The sequence below is a fragment of the Otolemur garnettii genome, unplaced genomic scaffold (assembly GCF_000181295.1).
Source record: "Otolemur garnettii isolate 467f Iridium unplaced genomic scaffold, OtoGar3 scaffold00010, whole genome shotgun sequence".
In the NCBI taxonomy this organism is placed as follows: Eukaryota; Metazoa; Chordata; class Mammalia; order Primates; family Galagidae; genus Otolemur; species Otolemur garnettii.
Genome location: NW_003852405.1, coordinates 30,142,623 through 30,166,805, shown reverse-complemented (window position 1 = coordinate 30,166,805; position 24,183 = coordinate 30,142,623). Strand labels below are relative to the sequence as shown.

The following is a 24,183-nucleotide window of genomic DNA, read 5'->3' as shown; positions in this document are numbered from 1 at the left end:
ACACACACTATATTCGTATACCATACAATCAACATGTACACACACACTATATTTGTATACCATACAATCAACATGTACATCATGTGTACTGCAATGATACACGTGTACATTTCCTGTCTGTCCACTTCTGTGCATTTACACTTTCCTAAACGAACTCGCATTGGCAAAGGGCAATTATATATACCCACACACACAGCGGAGAAGGGTTCATGGTGTCCCGCTGGTAAGTGTGTGCTCCCCCCTTATTAAAGATAAAATACTACTTTTAGACAAGTCCATGACATGTGTTTAAGCAGAGTGAAGGCTAGTCTATCCTTAAACAGTCCAGGGAGATAGGTCTCCGTTGCTAGTTTTGAAGAATCCTTTGATGTGCCCAAGGTCTGCGGAGGCGCGACGCCAAACCCCTGACACTTCTTACAAAGTGTGACCTGTCTCCGGGGAGTTCCCTGATGTGTGCGCGGAGCCCAGGAGGAGAGGAGGCTGCTCCCCTTCCCTAGCGGGACCCAGATCCCCGTCTGATGCGGAGCGAACCTCTCGCAAACCGAACCGCAGAATGTTCACAGAAAAAAGAAAAAGAGGCAGGAGCGGAGGGGTCGCCGCCGGCGTGGGCGCCCGGGACGGCACGTGACCTGGGGGCGGGGCCGCGCGGGCCGCCGGCCAGTGGCCGGGGCCGGGGGCGGGGCCGCGGCTCGGGGGGCGGGGCCTGTGGCCGCGCAGCCAGCACCGCGGTCCGCCTGTTTGGATCTGCGGGAATGTGGGCTGGAGCGGTCCTGCCGCGGTACCAGCCTCCCGCCCGCCGCCGGGACTGCCCCTGACCCAGGCGCGCCCGCCGCTCGGTGGCAGGAGGGCCGGCCGAGCGCCATGGCCTGCATCCTGAAGGTAACGGCGCGGATCTGCGGCTCGGACGCGTGGTTGGCCAGCCCCTTGCTGCCCAGAGGCGCGGAGTCAGCCGCGGTACCACCGCATCCTCGTCTCAGTTGTCTTTTCCTGGCATTGATTTTCTTTTTTGTTCCTTTGGCAAATGCATATGGAGGGAGGTTCTGAAACATGCAGCTGGCACAGCTTCTTTTCCCACCATCCCTGCCTGCTCTCGCCTGCACCGCAGGAGCTGCGGACTGTGGGCTCCAGGGGAGAGCAGGGCTGCCTGCCGAATAATGGGGTGGGGGGGAGAGGAGGGGTGTTCCCTCGGGTCCCGCGGCTCTGCCCAGCTCGAGGCCTTTCGGGGGACACTCGAGGGGAGGAGTGGCTTGGCGTGTTTTGGTTGGGGGGGTGCATACTGCGTTGAATGGAGGGGAGACAGGGTGGAGGGAGGTTCCACGAGCATTTGATCCTGGGAAGACAGAAACTTGTGAGTTACAGGTAGTACCTTAGCAATGAGTTCTCAATGGCATCTGCTGGCTCTATGTGCCATTAACTCTACTTGGGAAAAGTTCAGAGGAGGAAGCATTTATTAGTAGAAATCCTCAGACTCTCCTTATGCTCATAAATTTGAACAGACAAAATGACTTCACGCCCCATCGAAGTCCGCTCAGCTGCCCCTTTTTTGTGGAGTTTTCTCTCCCGAAGTCTAGATTCTTAGTCTGGATTGCGCATCTTTCTGGGTTCACAGTCTGTGGCCTTAGGTGGGAGGACTCGGTGTCATTTGAGAAGGGACTCATTTGAGAAGAACTTTCCGTCCTACTGCCCTGCACCCACCTGATTTTCCGCACTACTGTTTCTGCAAGTGCCTAACCTGACCGCATGAATCAAAAACGTTCCCAGCAGAAAGGGTTCCTGGGCCTTGACTGCAGAACAAAGGCCTGTTTGTTCCAAGTTTAGGGGGCAGTGTGTGACAGAGGAAAACACCAGAAAACAAGTTTTTATTGTTGTGTAGTTATGAAGTAGTATTTGTTCCTCTGGAGGATGATCTGAAGTCATCTATTGTAGTTACCTGAATCATCCTTCAACATACCTTGATTTAATGAAGCAAATAAGAAACTGACCTACTTAAATTTGTTTCCTTTTCTTTGATTGAAGGACATCAGACATTTCTTTTATTACTTTTTTTTTTTTGCAGTTTTTGGCCAGAGGCTGGGTTTGAACCCACCACCTCCCGCATATGGGGATGGCGCCCTACTCCTTTGAGCCACAGGCGCCGCCCAGGACATCAGACATTTCTTGTGACCTTTCTGAAATTTCTGTTTTTCTTGCACAACATGTTTCTAGGACATAACAAATGGTAGCAAAATCCTGAGGGAATAACACACGGGTATTCTATTAGGGGAGCTGAAACCTGAAGACTCTGGGATCACGGACTGAGAGGTGAATGTGAGTCATCTCTACTGCTTACTGTGATATTTGCAGTGAGGGACTTGATGAGCATGTCATTTGTTGGTGGCTGTCCTTTCCCTCCTGGTTTCTGTCCTGCCTCATCCTGACCGTGTTCCAGACATCTTTCATGCACTTGAGTGCGACCCAGTCTTCTTTTTTTCTGGCACTTCATATGGACCTCAGACATGGGGCATATCTGAGTCCTCCTTATCTTTTCTCCACTGGAACTAATCTGGGCTGCAGACAGGTATATTGCAAAGAGCACAGGCTGGGGGCTCTGAATGCTGGCTCCCGTCTACGAGACTTGGGATGACTTACTTAAACGTCTTTGATTCTTAGTTTCCTCACTCACTATCAGTTTCCTCAGTGATCAAAGTAATGGTTTCTACTCTGCAAGGTCACCGTGGGGGTGAAATAAGACAGGGTATGAAAAATACTTTGTGGAATGGGCATTTAAAACCCAATAGATGCTGGTTTTTTTTCCTGGCCTATAATGACTTTAGTTGATCCTTACTACATCCTCAGTATGTATTGTATAACTCTCTTGTTCTTTTTAATTTTTAATAAAACATTTTTATTCTTTTAGTCTTGTGTAAAACTGTAAAGGGTGAGTGTCTTTGTTCTAAAACCCGCTGTCCAGATGAGGAAGCTGAAGCCCAAGGCGGCACAGGGTCAAGGACAGAGCAATCCTGGATTTAGACCCAGGTCTGCTAACCTTCCTTATCCTTTAAAACGGTTCCCTATTCTTTCCCAGGTGATAACTTTCTCACATGTCTTAATACCATTCAGGCCTGACCACCTTTGCACACTTTTGAGAAGTCACTTTCTTTCTAGACTTCTGTCTAGATGGACTAATGGAGCAGAGGAGAGTAGAGGTTTCACCCAGGGGCCTGAGTTCAGTTACAGGTTGGCCTCCTGCATATGATTTTAGACAGTCACTACCGCTTGAAGGCTCAGTTTGCTCAAGTTCTGGTGTGCGTATAATTATAATAATTGCCTTGGGGTTGTTGCGAGTGTAAAAGGATGGACTTTTTTTTTTTTTTTTTAATAAAACACTTTCTGCTATCTGCTGGCCCTGAACATGGTTTTGACATTATAGGAAAGACTTTTCTCTGCCTCCCTTAGCTTTTATGCCTGGGCCTGATAATCAAACTGATAAAAGATACATTAACAGGAGAAAAGCATACAATTTTTATTTGATGTTAATGTTATTAATGTGTACACAGAAGGCTTTATATACAATAAAATGTCCCTGGGAAGGAGATGTGCCTGAAAGCTCGTCTACCAATTTAATAAACACGGATAAATTGTAGAACTGTAATAAAGAAGTTTAGGATGGGGGTGGTAAATTGTGGAATAGTGACGGGGAAACATATGGGAAAACTAATGGAAAATAGGAGATTTTTAAAAATAAATTTGTCTAGGTGTTGACTGTCTCTTGTGATAAGAATGTTTTCCTCTTCCTGGTACAGGGAAGGTGCTTTTCTGATGGGAAATTTTAGGCCCTCTTTTCACATAGAAAGGGGGAGTTCTGATTCCCCTGTTCTTCTTGCATCAGCTTTTTCTCAGTTGCCTTCAGCTGAAAATAATCAATATGCCAAAGTGGCATTGGGGTGGCACGTTCTGATTCCTTTCACGTCACCCCATTCCCAGGTGTCTTCCAGTACAGTGAGGGAGATGGGAAAGTATAGGAATGCTTAGGTTACAATGTGAAGAATGAAATAATATCAGTCTGTGCAAAGGTGTGCAGGAAGCAGGGAGGGAGAGCGCAGGGAACTACCATCAGGTAGTCTGGGCAGCTTCCTGACGATGGTACTGGAGCCCGGTTTAGGAGACCGGAGAGGATTTACTGTGATGGAGCTTGTATTTTAGAAAGCTGACTTTTGAAACAGTATCAACTTTGTTCTGTGGGCTAAGACTTTAATCTTCTCACCAGATTTTTGAAGTAGATTTTACCATCCATTTTTACGTAAGAGAAAACTGATACGATACACAGATGTTGATGTGGCAGTGTCGTTCTCGCCTGCACAGTAGTGACCCTAGGTAGGAAGAGAAACCCACGCTGTGGAAGCTAATGATGATCTTTCAGGGAATAAGGAACTAAGTCCTCCAGGCACTGTGCATGCCAAGGGCATTCTGTGAATGCATGGGGCTGGTGCTCAGAATGATGACCGCCTCTAACGGTCTGATTGTGGAACGTGTACTGCACGGTGCATGGACTTTGAAGCCAGATATATGTGGGTTTTAATTATGGCTCCACCACTCACTAATTATAGACCCATAAGCAAGGTTCTTGATTTCACTGACTCAACTTCCAGACTGGGAATTCACTCCTTAATGAGTTATTTTCAAGGTTAAATGAAATTATCTCTATATTAGTTATCCAGGAAAAGAAAAACTTCAAATCTTAGCAGGTTCATTTCTTGCCCTGCCGGTGGTCAGGCGGCTCTCCTGGGAGCTCTGCCATGTGGTGAACAGTCAACTCAAGGACCAGTGTCTCTCCATCAAGTGGCTGTGATGTCTCCTAGCGTTCCAGAGCCCTGCCCTGGGTTCTCTGCTCTCATCTGCTCCAGCGAAGAGAGGGAGAGGGGAGGACTGGTGGGGTGTGTAAAAAGTCTTTAAAGTTTGATGGGCAAAAAAGGGTATCTACTTCAATTTGCATTTGCTGGATTATTAGTAAAGTGAAACTTTAAAATTTATACTAGCCGTTTCTCTTTCTTCTTTTGTTAATTACAGATACTTTAAAATTTTGTGCAGTAAACCCTGTTCACATTTTCTTTCGTGATTTCTACCTTTGGTCAGCAGGCACTTTTTGAGTACAGGGTCTCGCACACTTTTGCTATTTAGCAAGTATTTGGTGAATTGTGTTGTGTGACCAGTACTGAAGCGAGTGCTGAGTGGACATGTGGACACAGGATCCCTGGAGTCATTTCTGCCTTGGAGAAGATTATGGCTTTGCCAGGTTGACGAGGCTGCTGCACAATAGACGAGGAGCATGACTCAGGCAGTCCCTGCTCTCCAGTGACCTGTCCTCACATGTTTATCCTGATTGATGAGAAATGAGATGAATACTGATGTCAAGTTATGAACTTGGTGTCTTCTTATTTCCTCTTCTCCCCCTGTCCCAGACCTCGTCCCCCACCACACCGTGTCAGCGATACCTCAGGAGAATCTCTCCACCCAGCCCCCGATTCTCCATCCAGTGCCTCATCTCTGGCTTTTGAAATAGCCTCCTTCTCTTCAGGACCTCACAGTCCTGCCCACCTTTCTCATCACTTGTGAAGAATTCTGCTAAAATGCGGTGCTCATTAAGTGACTTGAAGGCTTAAATGCTTGTCTTGGCTCCCCAACCCCTGTGTAATAAACCTAACTGCTTAGCTTGGCATTCAAGTTCAGAATCTGGCTCCTGCCCACATATCTGGCCTTACAACCTGCTACTCCTTTGCTCATGTTTAGACACTTATCTAAACGTATCCCTAGTCTCCCTGTGTATCCCGTCTCTTCATGCTTTTATAATATAGGGACTGAGAACTTGGGCTCTGATGCCAGAGCAATGCATTCCAGTAGTGAGATCTCTAAGCCTCAGTTTCCTTATCTGTGAAATGGGAGCAAAACAGTGCCTGTGTGGAATAAATGAGATAATATTTCTGTGGAACAGAACCTGATATATAATATGTTCTTGATAGTTATGAAGTATTTGTTGTTGTTGCACATGTGTTTTTTGGTGTAGGAAATTCCCTCTGCTATTACTTTTCCTCCACTGATGAAAGTTCTCTTCATCTTTGAATCCCTAGTTCGGGGTCACATCTGTGGTGAAGCCGTGCCTTGCCTCAGCAGGTTTCCCTGTGTTCCTGTGGTGTAGCAGGTATTACCCTGTACTGTCCACAAACTGCTTACGTGCTCAAGTCTTCAGTTCAATCGGAAACTTGTTGGGGGCAGGGACCTTCACTAGGTTGACCAGCCAGTGTTTATGAGCATCTGTACATGAATGCTGTTCTTGCCCTAAGTGAGATTACAGACTCATTGAGATGACAAATAATTAAACTAGTAATTTGAAGTATGCAAAGTACTTAGAAAGTTATACCTCATCATGGGGGAGTATATGAGTGGGGTGGTGGTGGTTGCCCAGCTGAGGAGGCAGGAAAGGCCTTGTTTGATTCAACTTGGAATCCCTAAGAATTAGCCTGGCTTTCAGTACGTGCTCCTTAAATATTTGTTGAATGTGTAAATGGTGTTATTAATTTTTTGGAGGTGCCTGTTACGGGTATGGGCCCCCCTTGTCTTCTGTAAACTGCTAAACTCTTCCTGGATATGCAAGGCATTTTTCACTAATATTTAGAGCAAGCAGATTAGAACTTATCAATTAGTACTCATCAGTGTGTTTCTTGTAGGTCTGTTATCTCTCCTCGCACAAATCTGGAGCCACTTTGAAATCTGGCAGGAGGAAGAAGCGAGAACTGTATAGACAGGAAGAAAGAAGGGAAGTGCAGGGTGGCTTAACTTTTGGCATAATCATTTTGGGTCCCTGCAGAAACAAGCAAACCAAAACAAACAGGAAAAAAACAAAACACGACAAAAACCAAACACTCCCAACCAAGCAATTATGTGGTTCTCAAACTCTGTGCTCTGAAAGCATTTGCAGATAATATGGCTTCACTGAGACTGGACAGCCGTGGGGACTTCACAGGTACACAGATGCTAAGTCTGAACCTGTAGGTTAACCCGCCCCAAGCAGACACGACAAGGCACTTTGTCCAATAAATCTGCTATGACACTCGTACTTCTGCCTGGGATATGCTGGAGTCTCAGCAGCTGCCTGGCCTAATTCTCTGTCTCATGGCAACTGAGCAGATGGATTTGCTGGGTAGTTAGCACACTTTGGAGATTTGTGTAAAAGCAGTGCTCTTCTGACCAGCTGATAACTACAACAACAGTAGTTTCCATTTATTGAACAGTGGGAGTGCTCAGGCCCAGTCCTGTGCTCAGTAAACTTTTCTTAACAAACGAAGATTCTGAAATCAAAAAAGCCAAGTAACTTGTTCTAGGCTCTGTGGTCAGTAAGTGGTGGGAGTGGGGTTCACCCTGGCTTCGGGTGGACATGGAGAATCTGTCTAACCTTCAATGCCAATTAAGTACATGTTGTAGGTTTTTGGTTTTGTTTTTTAATTTCACCATCTTTCTACCCCAGCAGTCTAGACAGCTTCCTGACCTCCCTGGCCTGGTGCTGACCACTTTCAGCTCTGTTGTTTTTATTTGTTCCTTCCTCCAAGTTTCCTTTAAGACAGAGGAACTAGAAGGGCGGCAGACACTGACTGGGGAGACGAGAAGGTGTCCGACCTGGGCAAGTGGCCTGAACCCCCACCTTTGAGGGTGGGGGTGAGGGAGAGGGGAGATAGAAAGTCAGATTTACCCTGAGACCATGCTTCGGGGCCCTGAAAGGCTCTGGAAAGAGGCACTAGCATTTTTGTCTTGTAATTGTATGTTCATTTTATTAAAGAGGCCCACACATTGTAAAGCTTCAGGCTCCCCAGCCCGAATCTGCCCCTGGGTGGTGTTTGAGACCAAAAGAGACAAAGCTTGCCAATGCACTTTGCAGAGCAGAAGGCTCTGTGCACAGGGGAGTGGAACTGGCGGGAGGATCAGGAGTATGATTGACAATGGTAACAGCTGGCATCGAGGAGGCCTGTCTTGGGACTGGTGGGAGAGAGAAGGGGTTTAGGTCCAAGGAAAATGGAGGAAGCCTGTTAGGCTTTCTAGTAGATGACCGGCACAGTTATGAAATCTCTCCAGGAGGAAAATTTCTGTTTGTGAGAATTGAACACACACTTGTGTCTGAGGGCTGGGTGGGTTCTTTTCTGTTTCCCGGCTTTAGGGGAAAGTGGAGCAAAGCATTTCCTAATTGAAGGGAGTAGATTTACAAGTGCTACCTGGATCCTATTACCACCAGCTGCAGTTAGCTCCTGGTCATTCAGAGGCTCCTTATTCAGGGTATGGATTATCCAGACCTCATTTGCCTCCAGCCATTCTGATGTCCTTTTTATGCATTTTACTGCCAATTAGCACCTTCACCTAAGCAGGGAAAGAAAGAGGCGCTAAACCCCAAATTAGTTCATTTTTCTCCTTGAAAGCAGCTCCGGGAAGATTGGTCAGCAGGAAGGTGGTTACAGGAAATGGCTCTCATAAGGTAAAGGGATTATCTGTGCTTTCACGATTGTTGTTTCTTTTTTTCAGTTCCAGAATAGAGAGTGGGCTCTGGTTCTGATTTTAAACTGATTTAAAGTCAGTAAGTCAGAGACCTTGGTTAGGACATCAGGAGACTTTAATAAACGGCAGTCTTGGGGTAGGTAACATTCTTTGAGAGACCCCTGGCCCCACACCCCATATTTCCCCGGCCTCTCATTTCCTGTGTGATGCGAAGGGGTGGGGGCCCTCAACATCTGGCATAACTGGGGAGAAGTTAACTCTTACAGAGAATGCTAGTGGGCCAGGAAAAAAGGATACTTGGGTTATTCTAGCGTTTTTGTAAAAAAAAAAAAAGGACTGTTTCTCTGCCTGCATAGTAAATACATACATTGCCATTCATTTAATCATATCTTAATGTTTACTCAGATTTGAAAACTGTTGCATGTAAAATCCTTTTCTGGAAGGGGTTTCTTTCTAATTTCAAAGGCTATTGCATTTCTTAATGAATTTATTGGCTGTGCACTTACCAGACACGAAATTAAAATTTCTTTAATTAGTTATGAAAACTGTATCGGTATCTTGCTCTGAGAAGGTCAGGATCACAAGGGAACGGGAAGTAAAATGTGGATATCGTGGATTGGAAATGAGCCCTGACCGTGGTGTACCCCTTAGACTGTAAGAACTGGACCGAGCAAGCCACTATTCTGAGTGTGACCTTCTCCTGGGGGTCAGCGGGATGCGCACCTGCGGAGAGCTGGGCTGTGAGTCCTGTTGTTGTTTGCTGTGTGTTTGGTCCCCAAACTGGGCTGGACTCTGGAGACAAGTGAAACTTTGTGAAGGGTTTGCCTTATCAACCGGGGAAAATGGTCGGGGGGGGAAAGACACTGTTCTCTGGGATGAGGGCAGTAGGAAAACCAGGCAGTGCACAGGTCACAGCTGGAAAGACTCTGAGCTGAGTCTGGCCTTGTAATTAATATCAGTGAGACAAGAACACCGTTCTTTAATGCTCTGCAGTAGTACTGTCCAGCAGGAGCGTAATGCAAGCCACTTGTGCAAGCAAGTGTGCATTTTCTTGCCACATTTAAAAACACAAAAAGAAACATGTAGAATTTAATAATATAGTTGATTTAACCTAATATAGCTACACTATTTTAATTTCGACATGTAATCAATATAAAAATCATTAGTTGAGATATTTATATCCTTTTCCTATAAGCATCCTCAGAATTTGGTGTATGTGGTATATGTTCCCATTCTAGCATCTCTCACTTGAGATGCGAACTTTTCATCAGAGATACTTGTCCCGTGTTTAGGTCTTAAGTAATTTAAAGTTGAAAACTAGATTCCCATCTCCAAGTTGCTCCAAACATGGAGCATTCGACATTTTCCGATAGCAGGATGGAAGATTCAGTTTTAAAATGTAAATTTATCAAAGTGAAATTCCATTTAAAAATGTGGTTCCTTGGTTAGACCAGCCACGTTTCAAAGCTCAGTACCCACATGCGGTCAGTGGCTGCCGGACTGCAGCGGGCTCACACGCAGGTGTTTATCCTCCCCGCCAGAAGAGACTGCTGAGTTCTCAGATAATGGGAGCAGTGTAAGGGGGACAGGAAAGTTTGCCCACCAGGTGGGATCAGACCAGGGGGACGCACCTGGTGCTTAGACTCTTGGCAGCCCGCGGAAGCAAATGGTGAGCCAATAATGAGGGCCTGACCCTGAGGGACATTTGAGCCTTTGATGAGCCCTTGAAATGTTTCTGAAAATGGGGTCCTAGGTTTCTCCATATCCTGAGCCAGAATTTCCCTCCAGATGTTGTGCAGCTGTTAATTTTCCCAAGGGCGTGCTGCTTTATGGGATGTATGAGTTGGTTCTTTGGTCTCAGTGTGGTAGTGTGAACTCCTGGGGGCTCTGAGGTCAGAGGCAGACTTCATACACTTTTATTTGAGTTATTTCCTTGTGACAGGAGGGACAGTACACATATGGGAGCAATTTAGACGTCCAGAAGAAACCACACGTCTTCTTTTAAGTCAAGACAGTAAAGTGATTGGAGTTCCTTTGCACAGTTGGCTTGTTTTTTACTGCGGTATATAAATTCACCAATATGCTAATGGACAGATGTCTAATGGTGCTTTCAGCAAATCAATTGGTATCTTGCAGTTCTGTTTGCCTACACGTTTATGTTGTATCCCTGCCTTGCTTCAACTGGTATTTCTAGATCATAGGCTGTTAGCTGTTTTTCATGAGATAAACTTTTCACCATAATAAGGACAGTAGATGCTTTATGCTGAGTGGCCTTCTCAGGGTCAAGCAGCCTACCACACAGTCTACAGATGTTTCTTATCTCACAACAAACATTTAGTATGAGCAGAATTACTTTCATAAGTGTTGGGGGTATTAACAGAGAACGAACCCAACTACTATGTGTAGAGGGGGAAACTAAAGCTCGCACGCACCAGTAACTGCTCAGAGTCTCACAGTGGGCTGCGAGGCAGACCTGATGCCTGTGCTCCTGACAGATTTGCTCCCACAGCACTGCTCAACTTGAACTCCATCAGGACCCTGAAGGGCTTGTTACCCTAGAGATGGATAGGTCCCGCCCCACAGACTCCGATTCTGTCAGTCTAGGGGAGAGCCCATGAATTTGTATTTCCTTGAACATGTCTAATGCATTTGTGTGGACCACACTTCAGGTAGCCCTGCCATAGACCATCTGGCTCAATAAATAGTTGTTGAGCCATGGAAACTGCAAGGCATGAATTTGAACCCAGGTAGTCCCTGGAAGAAACCAACCAGAAATTTAAGTTCAGTCCATTCTACTCCATCTTTCAGGCATTATAAGTGATTGGTTTCTATCTCCATTGCTCTTACGTGTATTATACTTCAAGCTTTCTGATGCTGTGGGGCTTGTGAAACATGATGTGTCTTGAAAAGCTGGTGCTTCTGTGCACATCCAAGGTGCTGGGACTGAAATTAAACTCATCATCATGCATTTCTGGAAAATCACTTTATGATTTTGGTGTCTAATGACCACGTGTAAAATCCCTCTTCACCCAATGGCCCCCTATTTCTCTGCTGGCTAACAGGGAGAATTGGGGGTGCAGGAAACAGCTTCTATAGTCTGGTTATGCTGCCTTCAGTCACAAAAGTTAATGCATCACACTATCTGAATTATGGGCTTAGTCAGTTGCATATTTAAAAAGTCATTATTATGTAGTAGACACTTTACTCATTTTTAACTTTAAATGAGGCAATGTTTATGAATAAAGTTTATTTTATCTTATTTAAAAAAGTCATTATTTAAGGATTGGGAATGGGAAGAATGAAGATGGTTGAAAGATGATAGCTATTTTTTTTTTCATGTGGATGATTTATATCCTTGTTTGGAATTTCAATAAATAATAAAAGGCACCGGATGCTGCTGATGGAATCTCTTCCTATAGGTTCCTGTTGGTGTAAACAGTGAATTCACTCTGTAACGTTTTCCCGTCTCTCCTCTCCTGTCTATTTCTATACCTTTATCTATCGTGCAGCCCATTTTTCTGACTTGTCCCTTCATCACTAGCCTTCATGCCCCTTCTCAGTCTGGGCATTCTAGGGATCATTAGTTAATACGTCTAAAGAGGCATAATCTCAGCCCAAGAGAAGGGAAGCTCTCGCGGTGGGACTCTTATTACTAAGTAGATAAAGCCCTCTTGCAGAGGCCCAGGATGTAAACCATTCCATTACGAGTTCTTCTTTGGGAAATGTAAATCATTTCTATGCCTGGTATAAAATCGTTGGCCAGGCACTCACGACAGCCCAGGGATGTCACCCCATACACCTCTGTCACGGCCTGGAGGCTGACTTTACTACTACTTGTGTTTGCCCTTTTATTGCTGACCCCGCCAACCCTCTCCTCCTTCCTTTCTCCCTATTTCTAAGAGAAAATTCATTCCCCAGAGGCAGCCCCTACCTGAACCATTGCCACTTTAGGTGTGTTGCCTTATTTATTTTCCTCTCATTCTTTCAGCTGTGAGTAAGAGAACCTCTCCTCTACCCTGGTTTATGTTGCCTAATTATTTGTTGTTGGCTGGTTTGATGCTTGCTTCATGTTGCCATGCTCTTTAACTATAGCTGCCTGGCTGATGGCTTGATCCGAGCCAAGATTTCTGCCTGTGACTTCTAACTTCTAAGTCTAATGTATTAAGACTTGTTTTCCTCTTACTCATCTTTGACTCATTATAGTAAAACGTTATGTAAAGAAAGGACATTCAAATCACATGCCAGTCTAGACTGCTGTATGAGAACGATTGAAATTCACTATATATTCTTCCAGGTTTACGTAGGTTAAAGGGATCTGTGTGTGACCTTTTTCCTCACTTATCTTTGGCAAATAGAGACCTATGAAGTGGAAGTTTATTTTTTAAGCACTCAGAGAGAATCCAAATACTATGGCTGAGAAGAGAGGTAGAGAGAATAAAAAGTAAAGAGAAGCTGATGACTGGGCACAGTGGCTCACACCTGTAATCCCAGCACTCTGGGAAGCTGAAGTGGGAGAATCCTTTGAGCTCAGGAGTTCAAGACCAGCCTGAGCCCGAGTGAAACCTCATCTCTACTAAAATTAGAAAAATTAGCCAGGTGTTGTGGTGGGTGCTGTTAATCCCAGCTACTCAGGAGGCTGAGGCAGGAGGATCACCTGAGCCCAGGAGTTTGAAGTTTCGATGTGCTACAGTGATGCCACTGCACCCTACCTGGGGCAACAGAGTGAAACTCTTATCTCAGAAAAAAGCAGAAAACAAAAACTGGAGATCTAATTCATTTCTAAGGAAATTCAGGGTCTATATGAATAGTAATAGTAATTGTACCAATAGCTTACACTTAGTGAGTGCTTATAGGTCCTGCAATAGGGCTTTATATTTGTGCAAGATTTCATTTAATTCTTCCAAGCCCTTGAGGTCTGAGCCATTATAAATTCCCATCTAGGTGAGGAATTTGAGACTTAGAAAAACTAAGTCACCTCCCCAAGGCAGTCTTGCTACTAAAGGAGGGGCAAGGCTTTGAATTCAGGAGTTTGGCTGGAGTGAGATTCATTTAATAGAACATATTAATAAGGTCGTATATGGACAAACCTAGTTGTAACTTGCCTTCAATAATAATAATAACTTTAATGATAAAATAACATCAGAAATGATTTTCTGGGCATTTACGATGTAGTAGGTACTATATTTAAGGCCCACACATGATTTCTTTAAATGGTCAACAGTCCCTTAGAAAATTAATTTTATAGTCATATGTATTTTACCTGAGGAAAGTGGCTTAGAGAAAAGTCAAGTGTTTTTGTCCGAGGCCCTGTGGCCACTGAGTAGAAAGCCTGAGGGGTGTATGATTTTGATGGTTGCTGTTGTAAGTAGCTGACAGTTGCTATTGCAGTGAGGGCTACGTTCTTACCGCAGCCCTTTACATTTCTTACCTCATTTAATCCTCATTGCACAGAAACCAGGGAAGAGTGGTTAAGGCCACAAAACTATTCGGTGCAATCTATGTCAGTAACAAACAAGCACATGGCCACAAACTGTTCCACTGCCACCTCGGTGGTCTGTCTCCTAGTGCAGAGTCACTGGTACCGCTGAATCTATTGCAGCCTCAAATCAACTTACTTCAAAGGAGCTGGTGGAAATAAAAAAGATGATTTGAATTTTGACTTGAAATAAACTGCATTTAAGAAATCCTTTGAGGCTTTGAAAAAAAATATCTTTGCAGAGTTTCAACTCATATCACACTGAGGAAGACCCACATAGGTCGAGTCAGACCTGGTGGAATTAATTTCCTTGCGGGGCTGGTATTGGGGTCGAGCTCATCATTCTGATGGAGTGGGGAAGGCCTGGTGGTTTTTCCTTTCATTGGTTATCTCCAGGACAGCACTGCAGAATAGACAGAGTGATCCGGGCAGGAATGTGGGGAAGACTATGGTGGTTCCCTGTGGGGACTTGGAGCAGCTTTCCACTTCACTTTGGACAAAATCTCAGCTCCTCTCTGGGCTGCCAGAGGCTGGTGATCATGCTCTTGAGACCTCATCTCCCACCCTGTGATCTCCTGCTCATTTTCATTCTGTGTAGTTCTTGGCCCAAGAAGAAAGTTCTCTTCTGCTCTAGAGCCCCTGGGTGCTGCTCCCTGCTGGCTATGCCTTGCCCACAGGTTCTTCTGGAGCAGCGTTTTTGACCTGTTTTATCTCATGGCACACTTGAACCTGTAGTTAAACTTTCAAGACACACTTAAATTGTGTTGATCCAAAAAAAAAAAAAAAAAAAGTAAACAAAATACTTACTGTTCTTTGAACTTCTTTAGAAAATAATTTAGTTAATGATCTTTAAAATTTTTCACAGCACACCTAAGATCCTCTCATGACACACAGTGGGCTGCAGCACATCAGTTGAAAATCACTGTTGTAGAAGGTCTTTCTTCCCACCTTTAAGTCCCAAAATATAATTTAATGCTTCAGGCAGAACTTTACTGGTTATACCAGTGAAATGGATCTCTTTCTGATAAGCCCTCTTCACTCCTCGGTTTATTAATGCCCATAGCACTTTATGTGTGTATATATATATATATATTTGTTTTTGTTTTTGAGATAGGGTCTCACTCTGTCGCCCAGGCTAGAGTGCAGTGGCACAATCACAGCTCACTCCAGCTCCGAACTCCAAGGCATATATGTTCCTCTCATCTCAGTCGCTTGTATATCTGGAACTGTAGGTACATGCCACCGTACCTGACTAAGTTTTCTCACTTTTTGTAGAGATGGGGCCTTGCTGTGTGGTGCAAGCTGGTCTTGAGCTCCGGGCCTCATGTGGTTCTTCCTCCTCTGCCTCCCAAAGCACTGATATTACAGTGCGAGCCACCAGGCCTGGCCGCTTTCTTAATATATTAGTACATATTAAACAAACATTTTGTTTGTTTACTTGTTAGTCAAAGGGCTAAAGTGGAAGGGACCCTAGCAGTGTTGTTTGTCACTGTGCACCCAGCATCTAGCACAGTGCAGTCAACAAATGAGTGGTAGAGTGAATTAACTGTATTCTGAAACATTGAAAAGCTGTGGATGGTTGGCATGGAGCTGGTTTGGGGAGCTGGAGAAGGTGATGTAGTTGGGGTCAGATCATGAAGGATCAGCTAGATTCTCTCGAGGACTGCAGACTATAGTCTCTAGAAATGGAGAAACACTAATGGATTTTAAACAGATCGTTAAAGGCCATGGAGGCATGGAGCAGGAAAAAAGAATATTGTTTTATTGTCTTTTCAAGTATGCCAGAGACCTTGGGTTGGCTTTGGCCATTATCCTTTGCAGTGCGAAAATTACTTGTCTCAATTATGATTTTGCTACAATGATTGCACAGGCAGAATTTCAAACAGAACACTGAAAATTAAAATGTGCCAAAGACGTAAGTGTGCTTGCTTTGTGGCAGCTCTTGGGGTTGTATGTACCAAATGGGGCAAGCCGAAGATACAATGAAACTAAACATTTTATACAAATAAGCTATCAGTGGTTGTTCAAGTTGTTGAATTTTCTACTTAATGAAGGGAATCTTAAGTGTGGATATTGTCTCTGGGGTCATTTAGGTGATGAATTGTGGCTTTTGGGCTCTTCAGTAGAGCCTACTCTTCTATTAGGCTGACAGCATTACTCTTAAGAAGGATGATAGGGGCTTCTGCCCTAAGGGCCATTACATAGCAACTGTCTTAGGGTCCTGCCTTGGAAGGATAATATTATTGTTCTTGCAACAGGTATTATTTATTGAGCGCTTACTATGTGGCAGAAGAACTAATTGTCTTACAGTATATAGTGGATGAAACATTACAGCATCCCTTTGAGGTGGATGTAACCCTGTTTTACAAGTGGAGAAACTGAGGCTCTGAGAAGTAATTATCCTATTTAAGTAGTTGTGGATCCAGGGATCTGTCTGACCCCAAACACCCTGCTTTTAACCATCCGCTGTTCTACTTCTGTAGCAGGAGGAAATTAGAGGACTATTGAATGAACTAGATCAATACACATTGCAGAGGCATATGGAAACAATTTTGATCTGAGTGAAACTGAATACTAAAAAAAATCAAAGAATTCCTAGAACTTTGATTTGAAGACTTTTATATTAGATTATACTTAAGCACTTAAGGAGACAGTTTATTTAACTTGCTTAGCTCAATTCAGACCTCGTGGAATTAGCCTCACTGATGAGCAGATACTTGAACAGAATCCCGGTGGGTACTCAGGGGCATTGAAGTCAGGGTAACTGTTGGGGTGACTGTGCCTCTGGGCCTCCCCACCACGACTTCCCCTTCTCCACTCATCACTCTTGTATGAGTGGCACAGCAACCAGAAGGATTTTTTTTTTAAAAAACGCATAAGGTTGTCTGATTCCTTCTCTCAACTGGTCAGTGGTTTCTCTTCTCATTTGGAGTAACTTAGGGTCTTCATGTCATGAGTCCACAGGCCTGCACGGTCTGTTCTGCTTCCCTTTCCAGGCTCCTTGAAGACACTGAGGCTCATATTCTCTCTGTCCTAGCTACTCTGAGATCATTTCAGGCTCTGGATCTGAAAGATGATATTTATGAAAAGCAGTGGTTCTGTGTGGTGGGAGTTTACTTTGCACACAGGGTCTGGTCGGAGATTAGGCAGATTCAGGACTTCAGACTTGCCCTTGTAGGTGATGGAGCACCTCTGAGACCTTTTAAGTAACAGGTTAAATGTGATAGAGACTTTGAGCTGGTAAATAGAATCTTCTATAATCTGATTGTCTTATTAGAGTATTCAGAGTCCTCAGACTGGCTCTGGTCATTGTCCTTTGCATTGGGAAGTCACTTGTTCCAGTTTTGCCATCCTTAGTAATTGCACAGTAATTCTGTACAATCGATAATTAGATTATAATAGATAATAATTCTGCACAGGCAGAATTCCTATTAGAAAGCTGGGAGCTGAAACATGACAATGGCACCTCTCTCCTTGGGTGTGCTTCCGTCACTCACATTTCTGGCATGTGTTTCTTGGAATCAAGGAGCTGGGTGAGGTCAGGTACCAGCCCCAGACCATGGTCTGTGTGACCACACCATCATCTCTGAGATGAGACTAAGCAAGTAAATCAATCTGTTTGAAAGTGCTAATAAGTAAGAAATTCTTGGTGAATGCAGGTGTTGAAATGTTCATTTAGTCACAGCAATCCTAAATTTTAAAGTACCCCCTTGACCCCTTAGATTATTGGCATCACGACTGAGGTTCTTTCTGATGGGGATGACACTCGGTGCTATAATCTTAAGCTGTAATTTTGCAGGAGTGAGGCACTTTGGCTCCTAGCACATTAAATGCCTATTGTTTGTTCACATTCACTGACGTGGGTTGGGGTTCCACATTGTTGCCACACTATGTGCTTGCATGATGACAAAATCACCTAAGGATACATTTCCCAGAACACATCCCTGTCCTTATCCAGACATGTCTATACCTATATGTCAGTTAAAGCTTGTAACAACTCTGGGAATCTGGTTTTTAACCCTCCTGTGAGTTTGGCTTGTTAATGAGGAAATGCATGCTTAGATAAGTTAATTACTTGAAGTCAAAGAGTTAGGAGATCTAGAGCCATGGAGTCCATCTCAATTCTTTGACTCAGAAACTTATGCTCTTAGGCCAGTCCAGTCGAAAACACAGACCACCCTATAGACAGGCCAAGGGGTAGAGAGGAGCAGAGGAAGAGATCCCCTTTCTCTTGGACCATTTTGTCTGAGGCCCATCATTCTATCTTGCCTTTGTTTTTCTGATTAGAGGTATACTTTGTTTTGCCTAATATAACATTTTTCATGATAAGTACAGGCATAAGTCTTTTATAAATTCAATCAGAATTAAATAAGGAAGTTTGCTATTGGAAGGACCTTGTGGCTAATCCCTTGGTAAAGTAGAGAAGTATTTTGTAATTAAATATTAATACCTTAGTTATTCTGTTTCATAACTTAACTTTTGAAAAAAAAAATAAGAATGGAAAAAGTTTTTGGTACACACCAGGGAGTCTTAGAGCAGTTTTTCCTGGGAGTTTCCTGTGTAAACCTCACAGCAACCCTTTCGAGATGAGTGCTGCTATTGTCATTGTGTCCCTTTTACAGAGCAGAAAACTGAGGTGACAGAGGCTAGATGCACGATGGCTTTGTGGCATTGACCTGTATGATCACACAGGGCCCCATGCCTAGAAGGGCTGTATATTTGACTTAATATTCTGCAATTAATGTCCTAAAATTCTTCATAATGTTGAACAAGGGGCCCTGCATTTTTACTCAGGACAGGGTCAGTGTCTCACAAGTGATGTAGCTGGTCCTGCCTAGGTGAGTTGTCCAAGGTCACTCAGCAGTGACGGGTGTCATGGACATTCAAACCCAGACTGCCTGGCCTTAAGAGCGATTTCTTTCCATGGTGTTCTCCTGTCGCCCGTATTTCTATTATTAAAGTAGGGTCCTCTTGTCTTTTTCTTTCAGCCTGTCTTTGGAGGCAGGTGGTTTGACTGTCTTTGTTGAATTCCTTGGATTTGAACTCTGTCGGGCTGGGTGTCTGTGATACATGAGTCCCCCAGTTAGGCTTGTGAGAGAGTGTAATAAAGATATGGCAAGGATTGCACATCCTCGCCTTGCAAAGAATCGCAGCCTAAAAATAAACGAGAGTAAAGTGGAAATATTATAACGTATTTGTTTTGTACAACTTTACTAGAAAAAGGAAAGATCAGATAACAAGCTGCCGTGCCTGTGCGGGGAAGGCGCTGGTGTCTGCCGCCGCGGACGGCGACACTTAATTACCACGTACGGCTTTATGGACTGTTTTATGAGAAGCTGCTTTTTAGCCTTTCATGGATTGCAGTAAAGGGAAATACAGAAAGATAGAAGAGGGTTTCCATCACTTTGGCAAAAATTGTTCCTCCATGGTCTGAGGCTGGAGCCTTGCAGCTGCCTAAGTGCCATCCCTCAGCCCTTCCTGAGAACGTTCTGGAGAGGCAGAGACCAGCGAAACACAAGAGCGTGGAAGGTTAAAGAAAGACGCTCCGAGGAAAGTGTGGTTATGAAGGAAACCAGAGTACATGACCTCAAAATCTGCTTCGTGAACGTAAAAATTATTTTTGAGTTGCAGGCGATTAAGAAGTAGCAAATGGAGGAAAAGCGCCCTCTGTCCCCCCATGTTTCTGCTTAAAGATGACATATAAATTCCCCTCTGCTGGACGCACTCGTGTCGGCCCACAGACAACACAGAGGACTCTCCAGACAAAGCTCACTGCATCAGCTCCCCCCATACTAACCTTCCGCTGTTTCCTGCCCTTGGAAACTTGACATCTTCTCCCTTTGTCCTGTCATTTCTCCACCATTTATTGTTCTTTCTTGAAGTTGCTCTGTAAGGCAGAGTTCTAAAGGCTCTGCTTTGCGTTACTTTTCATTGAGGTCTCTTTGATGTAGGCTGCATGCATTAATACAATGTGTTTGTTTTTCTCCTGTTAATCTGTCTTTTGTTACAGGCATTCATCCCAACCAAGAACTCATGGGAGTTGAGGGGAAAAAAATTATTTTTCCTTCCCCACAGTCACCCCAGGGCAACTGGGGCTGTGCCAGAGGAAGCCATCTGCCACAGGAGTCCAGGGAAGCGGCTGAAAAAGTTAAGAGGAGTCTGGGAATCTCAGGGGAATGACCCTGGTAGCACAGAGGGAAAGAGTGGTCTAGATGCAGGGGGCAGAAGAGCAAGCTCAGGGCCATGAGGGAGGTCACGGTCAGGATGAACTACATGTATTTGTTCCTGGGTAAGTGGTGGAGATGGTGTGGGTGAGGATGGGGGTCTCAGGGGCCAAATGCTGCTGGACTTTGTGTGCTGGGTTAAAGCCTGTGGGTTTGTAACCGAGGGCATCAGGGACAACGATCATCATAGCTGACATAGGTCTGGGGATTCCCATGTCTGGGCACTGTTTAACCTCATAATATTCTTTATTTTCCATCACCCCATTGGGTACTAATCTCATGTTGCAAAGAGGGAAATTGAGGCACACAGACCTTTAACAACTTACCTAAGGTCACACAACTATTATGTTTCATAGCCCCGATTGTGAGCCCAGAAGTCTGGTTCTGTTACGGCAGTGTTACGCGGATTCCAGTGACTGAAGAATTTTAAATAGAGGAAAAATGAATATATCATTTACATTTCCAAAGATTATTCTGGAAGAAGTGTGTTCTGTTGGATGCAGAGAGTTTAGCATCTCTTGGTGACCACCCCAGAAACTAGGAAGGCAGGGTCTTCACGATGACGCCTCTCCCTTCCCGCCTTGCTGGGCCGGTGCAGTCAGTGTTGGTGTACGCAGCCCCTCTGCCTTCCACTCCACCTCTGGACAGAGTCCCTCACCTACTGACCTTTCTACACCCCTCACCACCCTGTCCTCCTTCCTCCTCTTGAGACCACTCCACAAATTGTCAATGTTCACGTGGCCCCGGTTACACATACCCCTATCAGGTGACGTGATGAGCATATCATTATTAGTACTTAGACTGGTTGGGGACTCTGGAGGCAGGATTTCAAGTTGGCGTCCTTCCTGGAAGGTTATCTCCATTCCTGGGATCTGGGGCAGGCTGCAAACCTCTAAACTTTAGAGATAAACTAGGAATGATAATCATATCTGCTCTGCTGCTTAGTCCCCAAAACAATATGAAGTAAGATGATGCACTTTGTATAAGTAATGCTTGTTGCTTGAAACTGTCTCCAGTGCAAGCTATTTTATTTACTATCTATATTCAACTTTTTGTTTTTGTAGCATTCATGGCAACTTTATATATTATATCATTGCAAAGCTGGAAAGATACAGGCAGACTGTTGTTAATTAGTTTCATTTTAGGAAGACTGGGTGATTCACTAAAGTATGAAGTGGGTGGGGGGGATAAGGGTTTTCCCTAGGCAATGGGCCTGACTGCTCCCCACATGTGATCTTGGACACGTCCCTTAACCTCTCCGAGCCTCAGTTTCCTTCCAGAAAATAATGACAAAGTTGCCAACTTGTAAGGACTGTTGTGAAGAAGGTTAAATGAGATATTTTATGTGAAGTGCTTGGCACACAGCAAGTGTGATATAAATGCTAACTGTTGCTATTTTTATTCCTGAAAAAAAATGAGTTCATATTCTGGTGTTGAGTATTATCAGAGAGGGGAAGAGGGTAACAGGTGTTTATACAGTTTCCTCCTGTCCTCCTGTCCTCTCAGTTTTCCTCCCTCATCTCCACTTCCCCATCTTCAGTCTGTTTCTCCCCTGAAGGCGGAATGAAATTGCATGTCGTGTAAACGTGTGCCGGCCTTTGCTATCTGGCCTTCAGACGGGCCCTGCTAACACTCAGACATAATGAATGAAAACATGAAGCTCCGCGGGTCGCAGGTTGAATCTTGTAACTTTTCAGCCCTTCACATGCAGGGCTGGTGCCGTCTGCCTGGTGACCCAGCGCAGAGATGGCAGGAGCTGGCTCTGCTGGTGCAGGCCTTGGTTACCTAGCGACGTTTACCTGTGCTGGTGACAGAGGGCCTGTCCCTGATGCCTGATGCACACAGAAGTTTATCAGGTTGGGGGAAGGGTAGAAAGGAACCATTTTCTCCTGATACAAGTAAGATGCCAGTGTTGATTTCTTTCCAGTGGCAGCTAATTTTCTGTTTTCCGAAAGGCAAGGTAAAGCTGACACACAAACTTTTAAATATTTAGTTTGTGAACCTGGCAAGCCTCTTTATAAAAAACAGTCTTGGCACGGGGACTGTTAGGCGGCCTTTCTTTTCAGTAGCTTATTGCATTTATTTTATTGCTTTGAGGAATTAGAAACTAGTCTCTGAAGGCTATTTTTTAATAACTTAGAATATTAATGTAACAACTTGCTTGTTGGATGATACCGTGAATACTAGAGCTTTTGTCTCTATGTGGCTTATTATTATTATTGTTTTTGAGACAGAGCCTCAAGCTGTCGCCCTGGGTAGAGTACTATGACATCACAGCTCACAGCAACCTCCAACTCCCGGGCTCAAGCGATTCTTCTGCCTCCACCTCCCAAGTAGTTGGGACTACAGGCACCCATCACAACACTTGGCTATTTTTTGGTTGCAGCCGTCATTGTTTGGTGGGCCCAGGGTGGATTCGAACCAGCCAGCTCAGGTGTATGTGGCTGGTGCCTTAGCCACTTGAGGCACAGGTGCCAAGCCATCTCTATGTGGCTTATAATTCCTCAAAGCTAGTTTTTTTTTTTTGCAGTTTTTGGCCAAGGCTGGGTTTGAACCCACCACCTCTGGCATATGCGGCCCGCACCCTACTCCTTTGAGCCACAGGCGCCGCCCAAAGCTAGCTTTTTAAAAACGTTTTCTTTCTTGTGAAATGTAATGTACACTAAGAAAAGCAGACCAACCAGAGCCCAGTGAGCTACCACGAAGTGACTATCTTTAGGATTATTATCATTACAGAATAATGCAGGAGTCCCAGACACGCGCCTCCACGATCCCCCAGTCCTCCCCTTTCCTCACGTCCCCAAAGGAAACCATTGTCCTGACTTTCTAAAGAAAAGCAAAGAAGTTCTTACTAGAAGTTTTGTCACCTGAGTATTTATTTCTAAACACTGTGATTTAGTTTTGTCTCTGTTTTGAATTTCATATAGATGACATCGTGCACTAGTGTTTTATGTCTGGTTTCTTTTTCTCCAGATTATGAGGTCCATGGTGTTGTAGTGCATAGCTGTAGTTCACGCACCTTACTTGCCATATTTTATTATAGGAATATTTTACAGTTTATTTATCTACTTGGCCATTGGTGCTATTTTAGGTATTTCCAGGTTGCAATTATTGCAAATAATGATGTTCTGAACATGCTTATACCTCTCCCTGGAAAGCAAATGTGCATGCATTTCTGTTGCTCCTGTGTAGCGAGGAGGAGAATTACTGGACACAGAATATATGATCTATTAGAATATGTAATATTACTGGGCACGGAATATATGATATATTAGAATATGTAATATTACTGGGCACGGAATATATGATCTATTAGAATATATAATATTACTGGACACAGAATATATGATATATTAGAATATGTAATATTACTGGGCACGGAATATATGATATATTAGAATATATAATATTACTGGGCACGGAATATATGATATATTAGAATATATAATATTACTGGGCACGGAATATATGATATCTTGGGCCTCAGAAGTGCAAAAGGGTATTTTGCTATTTTAACAAAACCTTAAATCATTACTCTTACACAACTGTAAAATAAACATGAGTTCAAGATTTCATTTAACTTATTGAATAATGAGGGAATCAGAAGATGTTACAGGAGAATTGGTTCAAGGGAGAATTGAAAGATTCAGGCATATATAGGCAGTAAAGGATCAGGAAATAATTTATTAGTAGACATATAATGGCTCTACCCACAAGAAAATAATTCATTGCTTTCCACCAGACACAGTTCATTTGCATTTTTATAGACCAGAAGTATTTGGAGTATCATCAGCTTTCTACAACTTAAATAGTCGTGGAATAGTCAAAGGTAAGGAGGGCAGGATAACATAGAGGGGTGCACGGGGCAGGCCGGATGACGCAGAGGGGTGCACGGGGCAGGCCGGATGACGCAGAGGGGTGCACGGGGCAGGCCGGATGACGCAGAGGGGTGCACGGGGCAGGCAGGAT

The 24,183-nt window shown here is 44.2% G+C and overlaps 1 protein-coding gene across 2 annotated transcripts in view; it reads left to right on the top strand.

The window, feature by feature from the left end:
- The first annotated feature begins 684 nt into the window (after positions 1-684).
- ST6GALNAC3 (ST6 N-acetylgalactosaminide alpha-2,6-sialyltransferase 3) overlaps positions 685-24,183 on the top strand; it is a 488,690-nt gene continuing 465,191 nt past the window's right edge. Inside the window, exon 1 of one of the 2 annotated variants that reach the window (XM_023509807.1) lies at positions 685-879. In XM_023509807.1, the coding sequence (XP_023365575.1) occupies positions 862-879 (18 nt within the window). In that variant the 5' untranslated portion in view covers positions 685-861. The remainder of the gene's footprint in view (positions 880-24,183) is intronic. The other variant, XM_023509808.1, reaches the window with a different exon arrangement.